The sequence below is a fragment of the Elephantulus edwardii genome, unplaced genomic scaffold (assembly GCF_000299155.1).
Source record: "Elephantulus edwardii isolate Elephantulus edwardi_28Jun2011 unplaced genomic scaffold, EleEdw1.0 scaffold00030, whole genome shotgun sequence".
Lineage (NCBI taxonomy): Eukaryota > Metazoa > Chordata > Mammalia > Macroscelidea > Macroscelididae > Elephantulus > Elephantulus edwardii.
Genome location: NW_006399780.1, coordinates 4,635,819 through 4,656,226, shown reverse-complemented (window position 1 = coordinate 4,656,226; position 20,408 = coordinate 4,635,819). Strand labels below are relative to the sequence as shown.

At 41.0% G+C, this 20,408-nt stretch overlaps 1 protein-coding gene across 1 annotated transcript in view; it reads right to left on the bottom strand.

Moving 5' to 3' along the window:
* Nucleotides 1-3,347: 3,347 nt before the first annotated feature.
* Nucleotides 3,348-20,408, bottom strand: part of F10 (coagulation factor X) — a 46,099-nt gene continuing 29,038 nt past the window's right edge. The window contains exons 3-8 of the mRNA XM_006883956.1: nt 19,849-19,873; nt 18,875-18,988; nt 14,717-14,848; nt 9,550-9,770; nt 5,278-5,395; nt 3,348-3,922 (exon numbers count right to left, since the gene is read on the bottom strand). Of these exons, the coding sequence (XP_006884018.1) occupies nt 3,348-3,922; nt 5,278-5,395; nt 9,550-9,770; nt 14,717-14,848; nt 18,875-18,988; nt 19,849-19,873 (1,185 nt within the window). The remainder of the gene's footprint in view (nt 3,923-5,277; nt 5,396-9,549; nt 9,771-14,716; nt 14,849-18,874; nt 18,989-19,848; nt 19,874-20,408) is intronic.

Sequence of the window (20,408 nt, the reverse complement as noted above, 5' to 3'; positions counted from 1 at the left end):
AAGTGATGGAAACGGATTTAGTTTTTCTTTTATAGATGGAGAGCACCCCTCATGACAATCTTTCTTCTGATTCAATTTGATGTTAGGTGCTGTCAAGTCAATTTCAAATCATAATAAACTCATGTGACAGAATACAAATGTAATCTTTGTAGCCTGTATTCTTTATGGGAGCAGTTCTCTAGATCTTTCTCCAGCTATCAACTTTTGCAGCTGACACTCAAGCATTTAATAGTTGTGCCATAAGGGGCACTAGAACTCCTTGGTACGTCATTGTTGTGTGCTATTGAATCAGAACTGACTCATAGCTAACCTTCCAGTGGGTTTTCAGAGGCTATAAATCCCACCAGAGGAGAATGCCCAACTTTTTTCTGCAGAGTAGCTGGTGGATTCGAACTACCTGCCTTTAAGTTTGTAGTGCAACTCCTTGACACTTGGCCACCAGAGCTCCCGTTTGGTGCATCTTATTGTTGTTGATTCTGTAGAATTGGAACTGAGCCATAGCTGACCCTTCATTAAGTTTTCAGAGGCAGTAAATCACATGGGAGGAGATTGCCCACATTTCCCTCATGGAGCAACTGATGAATTCAAACTGTATGCTTTTGGATTAAGAGTGCAATTCCTTACCATTAAGCAACCAGAGTTTCCTATGTACCACCCTTTATTTTCTACCTTCGACCATGACTGCACATTGGTATCATGTGAGAAATTTTTAAAACTACCGATGCCTGGGTTCTACTCCAGAGATTCCAATTTCCTCGATCTGGCTATAGCTAGATGATTATGATAAGTAGCCAAAGCTGAGAACCATGGTACTGGAGGGCTTAGTTGTCAGCTGGTGTGTAGGAGACAATGCCAGGACCTTAACCATGTAAAACAGACTGACTTGTGCCACAGAGAGGGGGGAAAACCCAACAATACAACAAACCCTATTGCTATCAAGTTGGTCCCAATTCATAGTGACCCCCTATTGGGTTTCTGAGGCTGGGGAAGTGACTGCCTATCTTTCCCCTATGAAGCTACTGGTAATTCGAACTGCTTAATTTTCAGTTAGTAGACAGATTATATATTGTGACACTTAAGAAAAACAGCTCAGCTGGAAATTCTGACATTTGCAATTGGTATTTTTTTAAAGATTCTCAGGTGATTCTAATGTGAAGTCAGCCTGAAGAATGACTCAATTATTTATCTGAATCAGTTAAAAATATTCATGCTGTGCAGCTTGCTGGGCCTTTTCTTAACCAGTAACTGCATTTTACAATAGTCACCCAGAGAAGCATTTCACCGCTCTTGTCTAGTTCACAGCAGATATGAACAAGGAAAATCCAGGCCAAGTGGGAAAGTGACCTGCACGCAGGGAAGTGATGTTGGCACTCTGGGAACTCTGTGACCCTGAGGGTGATGTTGCACAGGAGCTGCACGTGCCCCCAGACTGCTGGGTGTCCCGATTCTATCTTGTTATCAGTGCTCATAAAAACCTTGGCCATTTTTCTCAAATGTCCTAAGTATAGTTGGCTAAGGTTGGACAGTCTGGGCCAATCAGAAAAGAAAAACGCTCTACAAACAAGAAATACCTTGATTATAGGAGGACAGAGGGAGAGTGGATGCTTTTGAGCTGTGGTGCTGGAGAAGGGTACTGAATGTACCATGGACTGCCAGGAAAACAAACAGATACATCTTGGAGAGGATTAAACCAAGCTACTCCTTGGAGGCAAGGATTCTGGGGCTTTGTCTGACATACTTTGGACATGTTGCCAGGAGGGACGGGTCCTTGGAAAGGGACATCATGCTTGGGAGGGTGGAGGGACAGCGCAGGAGGGGAAGACCCTCTATGAGATGGATTGATTCGGTGACTGGGGTAATCGGGATGGGTGTGTCAGAGGCGGTGCGGTTGGCGCAGGATAGAGCAGGGTTTAGAGCTGTTGTGCATAGGGTTGCTATGAGTCAGAAACGACTCGATGGCACATAACAACAACATAGTTTTTAGGAGCGGACTTTTCTATTAAAGCATAACATTTCCAGAAGAACTTTAACAACCTGTCTAGGGGAAGGCAGCGTTAGTGTTCCAAATAAGAATGTCCTCCCTTCCTTTACAGGAAAAGATTAGACTCAAGAATTTACCAGGTGATACAAGTGGTTAAGGACTCAGCGACAGACTGAAACATTGGTTTAAATCTATTCAGAAGTACCTCAGAAGAAAGGCCTGGCAAACACATGCTGAATGATCACAGCCATTGCAAATACTATAAAGCACAACTGTACTCTGACACACATGCCATAAATTGAGGTTGACTTGAGGATCCACTGGGTGGGTTCAAATTGCCAGTCTTTCAATTAAGAGCCAAACACTTAACCATTATGCCACCAGAGCTCTTTGGCAAGCATTACTGTTTATTTCCTACCTTCATATTGGAATTCAGAATCGTCACCACTGCACCAATAGGCAGCAGTATGATAGATTGAGAAAAGACTGAAGTTGTCAATTATTTAATCTTAGTTGGATATATAATCATTCAAAAGCATTCAAGAAATCAAAAGTCGTGTTGCTTTGGGAAACTATTGTCAAGGACCTTAACAAAATGTTAAAAAGCAAGGAACTCAGTTTAAAAACTAAGGTACACTGGATCTGAGTCATGGGGTCTTTTCAATTGCTTCATATGCATGTGAAAGTTGGCTAATGAATTAGCATGAAGAATTGATGCCTCTGAATTGTGGTGTTGGAGAAGAGTACTGAATATCCCACCGACTGCCCGATGAACAGACAAATCTGTCTCAGAGGAAGTGCAACCAGGGCGATTCTCAGAGGCAAAAATGGTGAAACTGTCTCACACGTAGGACATGTTTTCAGAGGGGCTAGTCCTTAGAAAAAGAAATCATGCTGGGACAGGTGGAGAGTCAGTGAAGGAGAGAAAGACCTTCAACAAGATCAACTGTCATAGTGACTTTAATTATATGATGGTATCAGAGATGGCAAAGATGGCACAGGATAGGGCAAGGTTCAGATCTGTTGTTCACAGGGTTCAAAATGGTTATTTTTTAACTTTTTAAATTATTATTAATTTTAATGAAAGATTACAGAGGATTTCCATTCATTCATTGTTGCACTTTTCTCCCTGCCCACCCCTCCCTCCTCCCAAGTGGCTCTTCTCTTTGAAAAGTAATAGAAAAATTCTTTCACTGTTACACAGGTGTTATACAATCCCTTCCCCCAAGTTAAGTATTTAAAAACAATAAACCAAGCAAACAAAGTAAAGCAAAGCAAAACACCAAACAGTTTCCAAGGTCTTAGAGTGGAACTGCTTTAAAGAAAACTATCTGAAATTAATGGATTGAAGAGTCCAAACATAAGATCAGACGGCTAGAGGCCTCCGTTGGACTCCCGGCCTGGTTTTCATTGACCGATCTATCCACTTGAGAAAGGAGGTGACTTTTGTATAGATTCCATATTTTCCTTTCCTCGCACATCCTTCTCCCCAGCTAACAATGCCAGTAATAAAATAGGTGTCTTTGAATCGAGTGACATGGGGACCCCCGCTGTCTCCCTGACAGGCGTCTTCAGTTTTCGAGTCGTAGCCTGCACAGAACATATTTTGAGTGATTGCAAAACTACTTGACAGTTTGCACGTGTTTCGGTCCACATAGGGCACTTCCAGCATTTTGAGGGTGGTAGACATTCGGCCCTTCTCATGGGTCCGCCCAAACCCGCTGATAATTCCCGTTTTCTGAGTCATCAGCGTTGATTCCGCCCAGTTCTTCTCGGGTAAGCAGGCAGGAGCCACGTTCATCCGGAATGTGATGGGTGTCTTCAATCTTAGGACAGCGATGTCATAGTCATAGGTGTCAAGAACAAATTTGTTGTGCTTTATTATCAGTTCCACTTCGTGTTCTCTTTCATTACCTTCTTCCTTCGCAGTGTTCCGATCACCTGAGAGGTGATAAGAAATATAATAGTAATTAGTTGTGCTGATGACACGGCATTTAGCATCTCTGAATAGTATAAGTAATTAACGTGCTCACTGCAACCCAAAGATTCTACTATAGCACCTTTGTAATATATACTAAATAAAACTATGTTCTGAAATGAAAAAAAATTTTGGTTACTTGTAAAATAAATTTTCTTTCCTGATTAAAAAGTGGTAGTTATTTTAGAAAATTTAAAAAGTAGAGACAGCATAAAGAAGCAAATAAAAATTACCTGTAATTTCAGTATTCTAGAATATACGTTAGGGAACTCTGGTGGCTTAGTGGTAAGAGTTGCACTACCAAGTCAAAGGCAAGTGGTTCAAATCCAACAGAAAGATGAGCAATCCCTTCCCACATAATTTATCCCCCTGTGGAGGATCAGCTATGATTGTTCTGACTTGATGGTATGTAGCAACACCACCATCAGAATATGCACTATGTATGTATGTATGTATGTACATATATACACACACAGAACAATCTTTGGTCATATCTTTTGGTGATATTTTATATATTATATTAAATGGAGGTATGGTGTCTAGTTCATAGAGAGTTGTGGTGGTAGTAATCCAAGGGCTGTGCTTCTCTGATGGTTTGAATCCACCAGTGATTCTAGGGGAGAATGATGAGCAATCTCCTCCCATGTGTCTCTTGAAAAATCAGTGGAGGGTGAGCTATGAGGCAGTTTGAATTCGATGGCAATAAGTTGATGCTGAGAGTTCAATGATGAAATAGTACCACCTAAAGTTTTTTTTCTGCTGTTTTGAACATGGCCACAGGCTCTGCTGTCAAGTCAGTTCTGACTTGATCAACTTCCAGTAAGTTTCCGGCTGTTAATCTTAGCAGTGGGAGAGTGCTCACCCCACTCCCTCAGAGCAGCTGCTGAATTCAGACTACCGACATTTTGGTCAGCAGCCCAATATGTAAGTACTGCACCAAAAATGGCTTATGTGGATGGAACTGATAGCTCACACTGTATTTTTTTATTAAGCAATATTTCAGAGTTTGGTAGCAAAAGGGCCCCAACTAGAGCTCCTTATTTGTGAGGCCTAGGGAGGTCTGATGGCCTAGTGGAAAAGAGTTATGTTGCCAACTCGAAGTCCTGCAGTTCAAATCCACTAGCCACTCCATGGGACACTCAATGATGGGCATTTCCCTTCTGTTGCTTAAAGCTTAAAAAAAACTTACTGGAGGGTCAGCTATGAGTGAGTTCCTACTTGACGATGGCACATAACAACAACAATAGTGTATAAATAAGTGATACAGTTGTTACCCCTTTCTGTGGTGCCTGTGGGGTGCTGAGGGGCAATCACTTACCTACTCTCACTTTGAATCTTTTGGCTTGGTGGAGACAGTGCGCCGCAGTGAGGATGTAGTACTCGCTCAGAATGGTGCCTCCACAGAAACCTTCATTGTCCTCATTTACGAGTAAAGCCTGCAGTGGGAAAGTTAGTGATTCTAGGGTTGGGTCTGCAAAGCTAGGTGAAAGCTTGGGAACAACTTAGCCTGCAAAGAAGGCTAGGCAGATTCTGTTAGTCTTTCATCTAAGAAGAGAAACTGAAAAGAGCCTTTATTTCCTCCCCCTTTTATTTTTCTAATGTGTATTTTCCACTGTCCCCTCAACTCAAATTTCCCCTCCCATTTCTTCCACCTAACAATGGTGGTCTCATGTCCCACCTTAATTAGAGCTCCACCGGAAGGACTTTTCCTTTCCTGTCATCCTGCCCTCTGTTGTCCTTTCCCCTGTTTAAAAACTTGTCTTCCTCCATCTTCTATGTCTCTGGAATCAAACCTCAACATTTTATATTGGAATATAAGGCCCAAAGCTACTAATTCTGCTTTACTCACCTGTATCTCCTTCCTTGTTGCTGCCTAACATGGTTGCAATCCAGAGTTTTAAACCTTTACCCCATCTGGTTACCACCCTGAGAATTCTGTGTAGCATGTCGACTGCCCCACCTGTTCCCTCTTGCCTAACCATGGAACCTTCCCAACTTTGGTCCCACAAATCACTCTTTGAAGCTCTACAGCACGATTTTAGTATCTGTATCAACCCTGCTTTGTCTTTGCTTTAGAAAACAATTAATAAAGTGACAATTTCTCCAACCAACATTTACTAAATTCCTAGTATGTGCCAAGTGCGAGGCCACGTGAGGATGGCCCTCTCATGTTTTCCCCATGTGTCTTTTCCTCTGAAGCTGTCCTTATTATCGCTGGAATGCCATGCATGTTTTTCAATGTCTTGGAGGGAGTTGTTGTTTTTCCCACTTATGGCAATCACTTTAGTTGCTGATGTGCCTGCAGTTGATACTCCTGAATAGGCAGGTGATTTCATTTTACTTGAATCCATAACCAACACCCACAGAAGCAGCAGTTAAGAAAGCAAATGACTTGTTGATTAGGAAAATCTGCTGCAGAGGACCTCTTTAAAGGGCTAGAGTAAAAATATCCCTTTGGGGAGTAAGGTTGTTTGACTCCAGTAGTGGGCAATGGGGAGGGGTGGGGTTGGTTTGTCAGAATTAAGTGAGACTGGCTCAGGGCAGGGTTCAGTGCTGCGATATATAGGGTCTCTATGGGTCTCAGACAACTCGACGGCACATAACAACAGCATGCACATGAAAGTTGAACAATGAGTAAGAAGGACCAAGGAATAATTGATGTTGGCTAAGAATATTGAATATACCATGAATGGTCAGAGGAACAACCAAATCAGTTTTGGAAGAGGTGTGGTCGGAACGCTCCTTGGAAACAAGGATAGTGAGACTTCATCTCATATACACTGGGCATGTTAGAGGCGACCAGTTCCTGAAGAACATCATGCTTGGTGAAGCAGAAGGTTAATGAAAAAGAAGACATCCAATGATCTAGATTAACATAGTGACTGTATGAGCTCAAGTCTAATAACAATTATGAGCATAGTACAGGACTAAGTAGGGTTCATTTTGTTGTACATAATAGGGTCATTATAATCAGAACTGGCTTGATGACATCTACTAACAGTCAGATGGTCTTTGGAGAAAGTATTTGTCAGGTGTGACTTCATGGACTCTGTTGTGGTTATTGTTAGGTGCTGTTGAGCCCAGTATGACTCACAGTGATCCTATGAACAACAGCTCTGAACCCTGTTCTATCCTGTGCCATCCGTATCATTCCCAACACATTTGAGCCCACTCTCAAAGTCACTGTGTCAACTTCTCATTAAAGGTTTTCCAGTCTTCCACTGATCCTCCACCTTTTCCAGCATGATGTCCTTTTCCAAGGAATGGCCTCTTCTAGAAACATGCCTGAAGTATCTGAGACAAAACTTGGCCATCCTCCAGGAATACTCTGTTTAATTGTACTCTCTCTAAGACATATTTATTAGTCCTTTTGGCAATCTATGGGATATTATTCAGTACTCTTCTATACCACAACTCAAAGGCATCAATTCTTCTTTTGTCATCCTTATTCTATGTTCAGCTCTCAGATGCAGAGTAGGTGATTGAAAAGACCATGGCTTGAATCAGGCTTAATCTTCAAACTGACATTATTGCTCTTCAGTACTTGGGAGAGGTCCCTGACAGCAGACTTTGTCAATGCTATATACATCCCCTGATCTCCTGATTGCTGCCACCAAAGTTGTTCATTGGCTATCAAAGATGAAATCACTAACAAATTTAATCTTTTCTCTATCATGATGTTGCCTATTTGCCCTGTGGTGAAGACTTTTTAACTTCTTCCATCATCATCATTGGCTCTTTTTCCTGAAATATTTCAGTGTCAGTCAAGGCACAGTGTCTCCATGTATTCCCTCTTTTGATATCATCTTTTGATGCTTCCTGAATCATTCACGATTTTTCCTGACACTTGAATTTGTTTTTCAGGTCTTTCAACTTGAGAAATGCCAAACTAGTTCTTCGCTTTTTATTCTCCAATTCCTGCTCTTTGAATATTCCTTTTATAATACTTTGCTTTGTCTTCTTTTTTTTTTTATTTTTTTTTTTGTCTTCTTAAGCTGCTCTTTGAACTCTTCTGTTTATCTCTTCCCTTTGTTTTGTCCTCTTGATGCTGTAATACAATGTTCAGAGCCTCTTCTGATATCCATATTGGTCTTTTCTTCCTTCTTTATCTTTATAAGGGCCTTTTGCTTTTTCCAGGAATGAGATCTTTCGTGTCATCCCACAACTGATCTTCAGTCATCAGTGTTCAGTGCCTCAAACCTATTCTTGAGGTGATTGGTGGCTTTGTGGGCAGTGGGAAATGATTAAAATCTCCCTCTTGGCACTTGATCTTCTCCTCCTACCTCTGTGTCTTAGCACTCATTTAACCCCTACCTCTGTGTCTTAGCACTCATTTAACCTATAGGGTTTAAAGCTCTCAGAGTTCACAGTGGTGGAGAATGAAGGGACACTCTTCAGTCTTGAGATGTGCTCAAGACTGGCTCCTTCTGAGGCACATCTGTGTCATAGATTGCTGATTCTCAAAGACTTGAAAACTTGTGTCTCACCTTTGTACCAAGTTTGACTCTGTACTATTGTTAGTTGTTGTCCAATCTGTCTGGACTCACGTGACCTCATATGAGCAAAGTAGAACTGCGCTATAGGGTTTTCAAGGCTATGGCCTCACAGAAGCAGGTTGGCAGGCCTGTCTTTTTGAAGTGCATGGGTCTGAACCCCAACTTTTTGGTGAGTAGTTCACAACTTAACTATCCTTAAAAGCTATCCTTAAAAGCACCAAGCATAGGAGAGGTACGCAGTAAATATTGGAAAGCTTCCTTCTCAATTGTTGGTGTTGATTGCCTTCCAGTTGAGCATGACTCACAGTGACCCTATGCACAAAAGACCTGAAGCTCCTCTACAACTATCAACATATCAAAGTTCATAGAGTTTCCAGACGCATGTTATTTAGGAAGTGGATGCCACTCCTGCTTCCAAACCTGTCATAGTATGTTATTGTTCTTATGTGCCAATGACCCTATGTACAGCAGCTCTGAACCCTTCCTTGTCCTGCACCAGACTCACTAACTCTGACACATCAACCCCCATTGCCCCAGTTCTTGTTTCAGTCCATTTCACCCGGGGTCTCCCTTTCCTGCACTGTCCATCCATGCTTCCAAGCATGATGTGCCTCTCCAAGGACTGATCTCTCCTGGCCACATGCCCAAAAGTAAGTGAGGCAGAGCTTCAAAATCCTAGCCTTCATGGAGAGACTTGTTTCACCCTCTCCAAGTCTATGATATATTCAAGACTCTTTTCCAGCATCACAACTCGAAGGCATCTATTCTTCTTCTGTCATCCTTAGTCATTGTCCAGCTCTTTGAAGCATAATAAGTATTGTCAATTAGGGAAGGAAAAAGGCAGAGAGAAGGGGGCAAAACAGGGCAGGGGAAATAAGGTGAGAAGTGAACAAAGGAAGGGGAAGAAGACAGTGCTTCTGGGTGTGTCTGAACCTTCAGCCTTTTAGATAGTAGCCAAGAGCTCAACTTTTATGACCCATGCATGTGGGGTTTGGTTTTGGTTGTATTTTTTTTTGGGGGGGGGAACTGATGGTGATCTAGTTAAAGCTTGATTTGGAGATGTTAAGTGACAGAGGGAACATGGCCATAGTTACCTGCCAGGGACACTCCCCCTGTTTGCATTCCTCTCCTCCCACTATACGTATGAGATCTCTAGATTCGTCTTCTGTCTGATTGGAGGAGAGCAGGTCAGAAGGCTCTTCTGTAGGACCATAGTCATCCAGGGTGGAGTTCACAGGGAAACTTCCACTGTTGTCGACCTGGGATAAAGACCTCTTCTTTCGTCCTATTGTGCGTTTTCCACAAGGGAAAGGCTCTAAAAGAAAAAAGAACAGCCCTAGATATATTAGGTAAATCACATACATCATTCACTACAGAGTAGAACAAACACAGCTTTCGAGTTAGAGGGGCCTTGGGGGAATGTCCAGCGTGGATATATTAGCAAAGGAGTGTGGTTTTGGACAGCCTAATTTGTAGTTCTGAGCTGCACTTTCCGCATCTAAAAAAATGGGAGCGATAAAGAGTGAGGGACAAGAGGGTTCTTAAGTAACTGGAATGAGGTATGCAGGAACTTTTTGGGAGGAAAATAATATATATCTTGACAGGGTTTGTATTGCATAGGTGAATACAATAGCTAAAAATGAACAAAGTTCACATCAGATTTGTGCATTTCATTGTATTATGATTTGCCCTCATATGAAAATATCCTTGACTAAAATTCTAGCCTTCAGTGTGAATTACATTTCCATATTGTTGTTGTTGTTGTGTACCCTCAAGTCAGAATGACCCATAGCTGACCCCTCTGATGAGTTTTCAGAGGCAGTTAATCACATGGGAAGAGATTGCCCATCCTTCTGAAGAACAGCTGGTGGATTTGGACCACATGCCTTCAGGATTGCAGGGCAGCTTGTTGTCACTAGGCCATCAAAGCAAAGCAAAAATCCTCACAATTGGACCAATAAACATTATGATGAATGGAGAAAAGATTGAAGTTGTTGAGGATTTTTCATTTCTCTTACAGTGTTATATCAGATATGTAAACAGCATTTAAGAAATGAAATGCTATACTCCATTGAGTAAATCTGCTGCCAAAGACCTTTTTAAAAGTGTCAAAAGAGTGATGATATCTCTTTGACTACTATGGTGCACCTGATCCCAGCCATGCCATTTTAATTGTCTCAGATGGGTGAGAGATGTTGACAACGAATAAGGAAAATCCAAGAAAAAAGATTTGTGCCTTTGAATCTCAGTCTTGGCAAAGACTACTTTATTATGTACTTCTATAGCAAAATCCTTGATTTTTGGTTCTGGTAAGACTCTGATTTTTTATTTTGTTTACTGGCTGTAAGTTCATTGTCCTTGACCTCCTAGTTAAAAAGGCATTTAATTGTTTTTGGTCAAACATTCTTCTAAGTGATATAGCTCTGGTCTGTCCATCTGCTGTACAGAGGTAGCTCATAGTTGCTTTGATGCTAAACACTGTGACACTGATGTATCAAATGTGATAATGGTTACCCATGGTGGACAGTTTTTGGTGGAGCTCCCCAATTAAAACAAGCTTGGAAGCAGGAGTGGTATCCAATTCCGAAACAGCTTGCCTCCAGAAACTCTATGAACTTGGAGAAACAATGAAAGTTATACAAGTGTTCAGGTCTTTCATTCATTCATAGGGTCGCTATGAGTTATCTATGACTTGATGGCACTTAACAGCAACAACATAACAAAATCTATCTTCAAAGAATCACAGCCTTAGAAGCTGGGATGACCAGACTTTGTCTCTCAAATTTTGGACATGTTATTAGGATGGGCCAACCCCAGGAGGAATATTTCATGCTTCATATTTTGGTCAGAAAAAAAAAAACCAAAAGCAATTCTCAAAGATAGGGATTACCACAATGGGTACAATAAAGGAATCAGACACAGCAACAATGTGAAGACAATATACAGCTGGGCACTGTTATATAGGGTCACTATGCATCAGAAACAATTAAATGGTATTGAACAATAGCAATAATCCATAATAGTAGGTATATCGAAATGGTGAATGAGAAGTCACAAGATTTCTGCAATTTATGCTGAAATTAAAAAAGATGGCTTTAGGACTTTACATCTTACTAGTTATTATTCTATTTTTACAATAATGGTCTTATGCAATATTTGTCCTTATGAGACTGAGTTAGTTCATTAAGAATAATGCTTTCCAGCCTTTCCCAAGTAATGTAATATTTTTTCAAAATAATTTCTCCTGGGTGCTGTGTAGTTCCATTGTGTGAATATACTACAATTTCTCAACCCATTCGTTTGTTGATAGACATTTGTGTTGTTTACATTTTCTTCCTATCGTGACAATCCTGCTATGAACATAGGTGTACAAATCTCTGTTTGTGTCTCAGTTCTATTTCTCTTGGAATATAGTCCCAGCAGTACAATAGCTGGGGGAGGAGGAAGGGAACAAAGGGTGGGGAGGGAGGAAATCACTAGACTAACAGACTTTGGTGAGTGGAGAGGGCAGGGGTGAAGGAATTAGGAAAGATCCAATGTGGACCTGAAAAGATCAGGTTATAGTAGTCATAGATGAATGATGATTAATTTTATAAACAAAATGTAAATGTATATGAGAGACTGTTTGAAACTATGAATGTAGGAGTGTGTGAAATGCAATATACGTGAATGATACACAATGTATTTAAATTTTGTATGTAAACCATAATTGAGAATAAAATAAACTGAAGAAATAAATGAGTACATAGGGAGCTCTGGTGGCTTAGAGGTAAGAAATTGCCCTGCCAATGCAAAAGGACATGGTTTGAATCTTCCAGCTGCTCCATGGGAGAAAGATGGGCAATCTCCTCTGGGGTGATTTACTGCTGCTGGAAACTCACTGGAGGGGTCAGCTATAGAAGATAGATAAGATGATAAAGCAAATAGAATGGTCCAGATGCCATCAGGTTAATTCCAATTCAAGGCAAACCCATGTGTGTCAGTGTAGAACTGTGCTCTATCGGGTTTTCACTGGCTGTGATCATCCATAAGTCGACTGCCATGCTTTTCTTCCAAGATACCTCTAGGTGAACTTGAACTTCCAAGGCTTTGTTAACAGTCAAGTGTATTAATCATTTCTGCCACTCAAAGAAAATTTCCACCACCAAAGTCTTCAAAGTAAGGATAGTAAAATATTAAGAATCGGGTCCAGGATGATGGGGGGTTGGGAATAGGTGCTCACTTGTAGAACTCTTTCTACTTTATGCTTGAAAAATTTGCTAGTGGAATGTTAGGAAAAACCCAAAAGATAATATTGCAGGCAAGAGGCAACACTGTGTGAGCAACCTGAAAGAAAGTAATATGGTAGAGCTTTGTATAACATCTAACAAAGAGCATGTTGTTTGCCGTCTTGCCTATTCTGACTCATGGTGATCCCGTGTGCTATATTTTAGAGAACCCTTAGGACAATGCTGTTCTGCCATATGAAGCAGCTGTGATTTAGGATAAACTTTCTGCACCCTCTGGGATGAACTTTCTGCACTCTACAACAAACTTTCAGGCGATGCAAAAAATGGTTGGTTAGGGAAGTACGTTTTGAGTAGCAAGTTAGGATCAGTCTGAGGACTGAGAAGTAGATTTAATTACACAGAAAGTTTGACATTTAGAAACTCTTTGGCCTGTATTCATTTCCATATCAGTGGAGGGTCCAGTTGGTTAGAGACCAATTAAATAATTTCTTATTGTGGTTAGAGGCAGGAATCACCACTTCTAGGGACCAAATTGCAGTTCCTTCTCAGTCCCCATAATTTTCTTTTTCTTTCCTGGTGTGATCTATAGGAAGTTGTCCTGCTAACCCAAATGCCATGCCTTTCTCAAGGTTCAAATCCACCGTCAGTTTCTCAGGTGAAAAATAGACAGTCTCCTCTTATGTGATTTATAGCCTCAGTAATCTGAATTTCTATTTCCCCCTCAGAAACCTAGAGGGTTGCTTTGACTCTGGACCATAGTAAGAAAGACCGCATATGAGATTCTGCATGGTTAAAGGATTCAACTGCCAACCTAAAGGTTGGAAGTTCAAGACTTCCTTGTCTGAGGGAGAAAGATGAGGTTTCTGTAAAGATTTCCAGTCTTAGAAACTATGGAAGAGTAGTTCTACTTGGCTCTGCTGTGTCACCATGAGTTGGAACGGATTTCATGGCAGTGAGTCTGGGTTGAGTGAGGTTCTAAGCCAGACTTACTAGAGTCTGATTATAATGAAAGAAAAAGAAAAGAAATTCATTTTGTCCTGGAGCAAAAAGAATTTGAGATTCATTATTATAGTTCTCCTGGTTCTTGTTGTCCTGATCCACTTCTTCCCATTCTACCTGCACCATCTTCACATCCGTGATTGAGGACCTGTGTCTTTTCCACTCCACCTGACCTCATCTGTGTGTCCAAGGGGAACTGAGCTCCTTAGTGTTTTGGACAACTCACTTTTTTAAAGGTAGGTCACCCAGTCTTCCTTCTGAGGCACCTTTAGATAGATTTGAATAGCCAACCTTTTTGTGAGTAGCTGAACAGTTAGTTGTTTGTGTCACCCAGAGACAACTTCAGTACTCTCTATGTTCTCTACTGTTCCGTAGAGGGCATAGGGAGCATTTTAGTTGTTCTTTGCATTAGCAAGACATCATCACCTTATTTACATAGTTCTGTAGAGCTTATTGTGTCAGGTACTATGCAAAATGCTTTATACCAGTTGTCTCCTAACTCTCCCAAGGAGTCAGGTAACATGACTCTCATATGTCAGATAGGCCTTCATGGGTGGTGCAAATGGTTAAGCACTCGACTGCTAGCTGAAACGTTGATAGTTCGATTCCACACAGGGGCACCTTAGGATATAGGCCTGGCAAGTTGCTTCTAGAAGGTCTCAGCCTTGAATGCCCTACAGTGCTGTTCTCTTTTGCACACATAGGGTTGTCATGAATGGAAATGTTGACAGTAGCTAGTGACATTCAGTTTTCAGATGAGAAAATTAAAATTAAATCATTTATTTGGTTCACAAAAATAATAGGCTTGTTTGTTCTAAAGCTTTCAGTATTCATGTCTGAACACAACTATCTGGGCCCCAGACTCCAGATGCTCTCATTCCTCTAGCTTCTACGTCACCTGCAAGCACTCCCAGGATGCTCTGGGTCGGATTTGCCCACCAAGCACCAGCCTTGCTCCCTTGAGTCTGGAGACTCTCCATCCACCCTGACCCCAGGAGCCCTGCTGTGCTGTGGCCTCAGACACTCTTCCTACCTTTGGAGACGCAGGACTTGCCATTGTCACCCAGGGTATACCCCTTGGCACAGGAACATATCACATCATTCTGCTCTTCACTGCAGAACTGCTCACAGTCTCCGTTGTCCAGGCTGCAGGATTTCCGTAAGGCTATGCAAGAGAGATTCGTGTTGAGCCTGAGGACATGACTAGGAAAGCAGGTTGAGGTGGCCAGGAGCTTGGGGCTGGTCAGCCTTCCTTCAGAAGGAAAGTGACACACACATGGGATCGTTCCTGCCAATCCCCATGCTCCCAGACCTGCAATTTGCAGCCACTTGCTTTAAATTCAAGAGTTCCTGAGCCCACGAAATAAAGTGTCCCCCTATTAATGTTTGAGCCCCTACCACCACACCAAGATCCTTCAGAGAACAAATCTCATCAGTTTTTTTAGCAATTCAGACAAACCCATGCAATGATAAGAGTAGCCTTGTTTACTCTGTGATTAGGGTTAAAAATTGGTTGGTAGCAAATCAGGCTTTGATTCTGTGTAGCCTGCAGTTAGCTGAGGTTTCCTTTGAAGTGTGTGGCCCTTGAGGGTGCTGCCTTTCAGGACCTGTCCACTCAACTGTCCTTTCTTCATTTTGCATGTTCATTATTAAAGTATGCCTTTTTATCTGAAGAGAGCTCTGTGCTGGTAACCTCAGCAGCTGACCGCCGACTGGTTGTGTGTTTTTTCCTTGGGGCACTCATTCACCTTCTCCTAGTCATCTAACCTCAGCACACCTGCCTGAATGAGGAGTGGGCTCTCTGGATACAATGTGTTCAAACAGAGGCTGGGGCTCAGTGGCCTCAGAGGTCCCTTCCAACCATAAATTCACTTGATTCTTTTTGGAATAAAGACACTCAGTGACTATGGTGTGGTTTCCTTGGGCTTGGCAGGTGGTGAGGAGACTAGAAAAAAACCCCGAAAATCCCACTGCTGTCAAATGGGTTTCAACTCATGACAGCCCATGTGTTTCAGAGGAGAACTGTGCCCTGTAGGTTCTTGAATGGCTGTAATCTTATAGAAGTAGATTGCCAGGCCTTTGTTCTGCAGCACAGCCAGGTGGATCCAAACCATCAACTGTTCGGTTCCCCTCAAATTCCAAACTTATTGCTGTGGAGTCAGGATTGACTTATAGCTGATGCTCTAGTGGGTTTTTGTTGCATGAGAAGAGATTGCCTAGCTTCCCCTAGACGGCCTTAGGTGAATTCATATCAACTATGTCACCAGAGCTCCGCTGTGGCCTGGATTTACTTGAGATACCCAGAAACCCATTACTAGCCTCTTGGGTGTCTAGTTTGTAGTTTGGTTAAAGGTGATGGATTAAAGTTGTGGTCGTTCATTCATGTCATGAAAACTCTAATTTGGGCATGAAGCCTGGTAAGTTTTGTTTACAGGCTCTACTATTTAAACAGGGTTTACTTCAGAAAATTCTTTGCCAGAGTAGCTGTTTTGTTCACTCAAATCCCATCAGTTACTGTGGCAATTCAGACAAGAACAAAGGCACACAGAGGGCCTTGTTTACTCTCTGATGAGGGGGTTAAAAAAGTTGGTTGGTGGTAAATTAGTTTTTGACTCTGTGTTTCAATTAGGTGAGGTTTTCTTTGAAGTCTTGTTCTTTATTTGCTCATTTTGCTAACAAACTCCGTTGCTGTGTATCCTCTGTGTACTAGCTATTGTACTGAGTATAGATGAACAAGACTATACGCTAAAAATGCTTCAGGGATATACGGAGAAACATGACACAGGGTGCCACAGACAGGGCAGGAAGGCATAATGTATCACAGTATGGAAATGTGTATCGTGGAGACTGAGAACTGCATTTAGTTCCCACAGGAGGGAACCATGAGCAGTGAGGTGGTTTCAGGCATGTGTCTTGGAGTCAAGCTGACCCAAGTCCAGACTCCAACTCTTTCCATTACTGGCTATGTGAGTTTGGGTTACTAATTTAATGTCAATGGACCTCAGTTCCCTCATTTGTAAAACAAAGGAGATAAAATTACCTTATATGGGCAGAAGTGGTGAGGTGGCCTATGCAAAGCTCATGGCACACTGCCTTCACCTAGAGCTTTGAATCCTTCAAAATTGCTAGATTTCCACGGATCTGAATGGACCTTATGACTGAGTTGAATGCAATTTAGAAGCACAGAAAACATGGAAGCCAGAAACCTCCAACTTCTTCCCAATATATATTGAATATAAAACTTGAAAATGCAAGCCTACCGCAAATTATTTTAGATTTCTCTATTTGGTTTTTGATGAAAAAAATTGCAGTGCACAGATTAATTTTAGAAAACATTTGTAACAGCCTGGGGAACACATTTGTTGTTGATTGACAATGTTAGCCAAATGGTGAGAAGAAGAGGTAGCTCTAGACTTCAAATGTATTGATACATAAATGATATTCCTACTGGAGAAAAGTCCATTGAGGAATATATCCTAAAGATGATAAAGTGAACTAATCTTAAAGAAATGCTAATTCTTCTCCTTAGAGAAAACTGGCCTAATGCTAGCTCATTTATTTTATTTTTTAGCCCATTTATTTTTAATGAAAAAGTTAATTACTACAATTAGAAAAAATCTTAGTGATTTTTCTATGTAAAATGAATTAAATGTATCAAATTCTTATCAATATGTAATCCAGGCTGTTACCATTGATGTCTATACTGTCAAAGATAGTGAAAATGTGATTTAGAATCACATGTAATCATGAAGAATTTGACAAACGATGAGGAATGCATTTACTCAAAGAAAAACAATCAATTGTTTATCAGTAAATATATATCATGTCTCATACTGTTCTCCATTCTCTTTCAGAAGAATTTAGGCATGTATGACTCTTTCATTTTACCTCAAAATGAGTATGTTGGAAGACCCAGTTTATCTCTTCTGCAAGAAGTCTAGGCTGGGTTTCGAAGGGGTCGTGGTACTAGGGATATTGTAGCTACTGTTAGATGGATCTTAGCTGAAAGCAGGGAATACCAGAGGAATGTCTATCTGTGTTTCATTGACTATGCAAAGGCGTTTGACTGTGTGGATCATAGCAAACTGTGGCTGACTCTGAGAAGAATGGGAATCCCAGAAGACTTGATTGTGCTAATGCAAAGCCTATACTTGGACCAAGAGGCATTCATCAAAACAGAGCAGGGAAGCACCACATAGTTAAAATTGGGAAGAACATATGCCAGGGATGTGTTCTGTCTCCATACCTTTTCAACCTATATGCAGAACAGATTATCTGGTAGGCTGGGCTCTATGAGGAGAAATGTGGTATCAGGATTGGTGGAAGGTTTATCAACAATCTGCATTATGCAGATGACACAACCCTGCTTGCTGAAACTGAGGAGGACCTGAAGTGTTTGCTGCAGCCTCCAATATGGACTGAGGGTTAATGTCAAGAAGACAAAGATTCTCACCACTGGGCCAATTGGCAGCATCAGGATGGATGGTGAAGAGATTGAGATTGTTCACAGCTTTAGTTTGCTTGGCTCCACAGTCAACACTCTTAGCACTAGTAGCCAGGAATTAAAAGACGTATTGCGGTGGGAAAGTCTGCTGTTAGGGACCTCTCCAAAGTACTGAAAAGCAATGGTGTCTCTCTGGAGACTAAGGTGCATCTGATACAGGCCATGGTCTTTGCTATCACTTTTTATGCATCAGAGAGATTGGACAATGACCAAGGAGGATAGAAGGAGAATTGATGCCTTCGAGCTGTGGTGCTGGAGAAGAGTATTGAGGGTACTATGGACTTCTAGGAAAGCATAAAGATTCATCCTGGAAAGGGTTAAACTAGGTGGCTCCTTGGAGGCAAGGATTCTGAGGCTCCGTCTAACATACTTTGGACATGTTGTAAGGAAGGACGGGTCCTTGGAGAAGGACATCATGCTTGGTAGGGTGGAGGGACAGCACAGGCGGGGAAGGCCCTCTATGAGGTGGATTGATTCAGTGACTGGGGTAATTGGGATGGGTGTATCAGAGACAATGTGATTGGCACAGGACAGAGCAGATTTTAGGGCTGTTGTAGATAGGATCGCTATGAGTCGCAAGCGACTCGTCAGCACATAACAACAACAACGTAATGGTAGAGTAGAATAGAGCATTAAATTGGCCTTACAAATTAGAGACGACATAAGATTGTTCCATTGGGCACTTACATATTTCACAGTTTTTGCCCTCATATCCGTCCAAGCAGGTGCAGGTGTATTGCTCAAGGCCATCTTTACATTTGCCCTGATTTTGACAAGGACTGCTTTCACACTGGTCCCCATCTGCAAAGAAAGAATGTAGAAACCAAAGTTTGCAAACTATTTACATCCTAGTGGAAATGGCTTAACTGTGTTGGTCTTGGCACACATCTTGTAGATTACTTACATGAACTTGACACTGCTCCTGATTTCCCTGTAAACAACTCCTAGCCGGACTTCATTTTATCACCACCTTTTGTGGCTTTGTGTACATGACACCTTTAATTTGGGTGTTTGACAATGTTCTGCTTATTTAACTGGGTTATTGATCAAGCCTCCCCAGGTATTGCTGCATTGTTTGGTAGTTTCAAGCAGAGTGAGGAGCTCTAAGCTACTAATAACAAGGGGCCAGCTGGCAGAACGAAGCTTGCCTTTAGTGGGCCGGCCTGGCAAGAGGTGATACAAGGGTAAAATTACAATTTAAAGACTGATATCTAAGAATAATGTCCTTGGTATTATTATACCATCAAATACAAAGATAGGTTAGATAATAATTTTGAAAATTTAAAGTAAAAATTAATAACAATGTCAAATGCTTTAAGCATTAAGTCAACTTATTTTTTTTAAATACCTTACTAGCTGCCCCAATATTTCAGGTTCTATTTTTTATTTCTAGTTAATATAATTGGATTTTTTTTTATCATGGAATTTGGTATCATCAAATGAGAAAGACATTATTTAAATCCATGTCTTTAAATACACAACAAAAGTAGAATCTTATGTCTATTTTATAATAACCATTGTGAAACTATCTCAAAGGAGAAAATTTTAAGATTTTAACAGGCACAGAAAGGAAATTCAAGAGTTCCTCTCAAAACACATTCCCCCCCTTTCAATATTTTATGAACCTCTCTTTCAAAATGAAAATAGAAAACATATCTTACCTTTGTATTTATTCCAGAATTCTTTCTAAAAGGAAAAAATAGATTTAAATATATATCAAGGAAAATACAGACATCTACATCAATAAAAGTTATCCCATAGGAACATCCTGAATAGAAATTCTCCCAAATCAAATTTACCTTTTAGAATTATTTATGAATTATCAAACCTAAAAGAGAAAGCTATCTAAATTTACTTCTGCACAGATGGAGAATCATTTTAAACTCACCATTTTGGTTGGCTATTGAATATTTATCTCCAAGTTGGTCACCAAAAGAAGAATTGCATACAGATGGTTTGCTCTCTTTACTAACCTTAAGCTAATCATTTTTGTTAGGTGCCATTGAGTTGACAATGACACATAGTGACCCTACAAAACCCAGAACCCTGCCCCATCCTGGCTTTTAGTTAAGATGCTTGGGCCAAAGAAGGAATGAAAGATCAGATGTCTGATAAACAACAATGTAAATGCATTTAAAAAATTTCATTAATAATCAGCTTAAAATAGGGCATCAAGATCCTGTGAAAAGAACTATTAACATTCATAGTATGAAATATTATT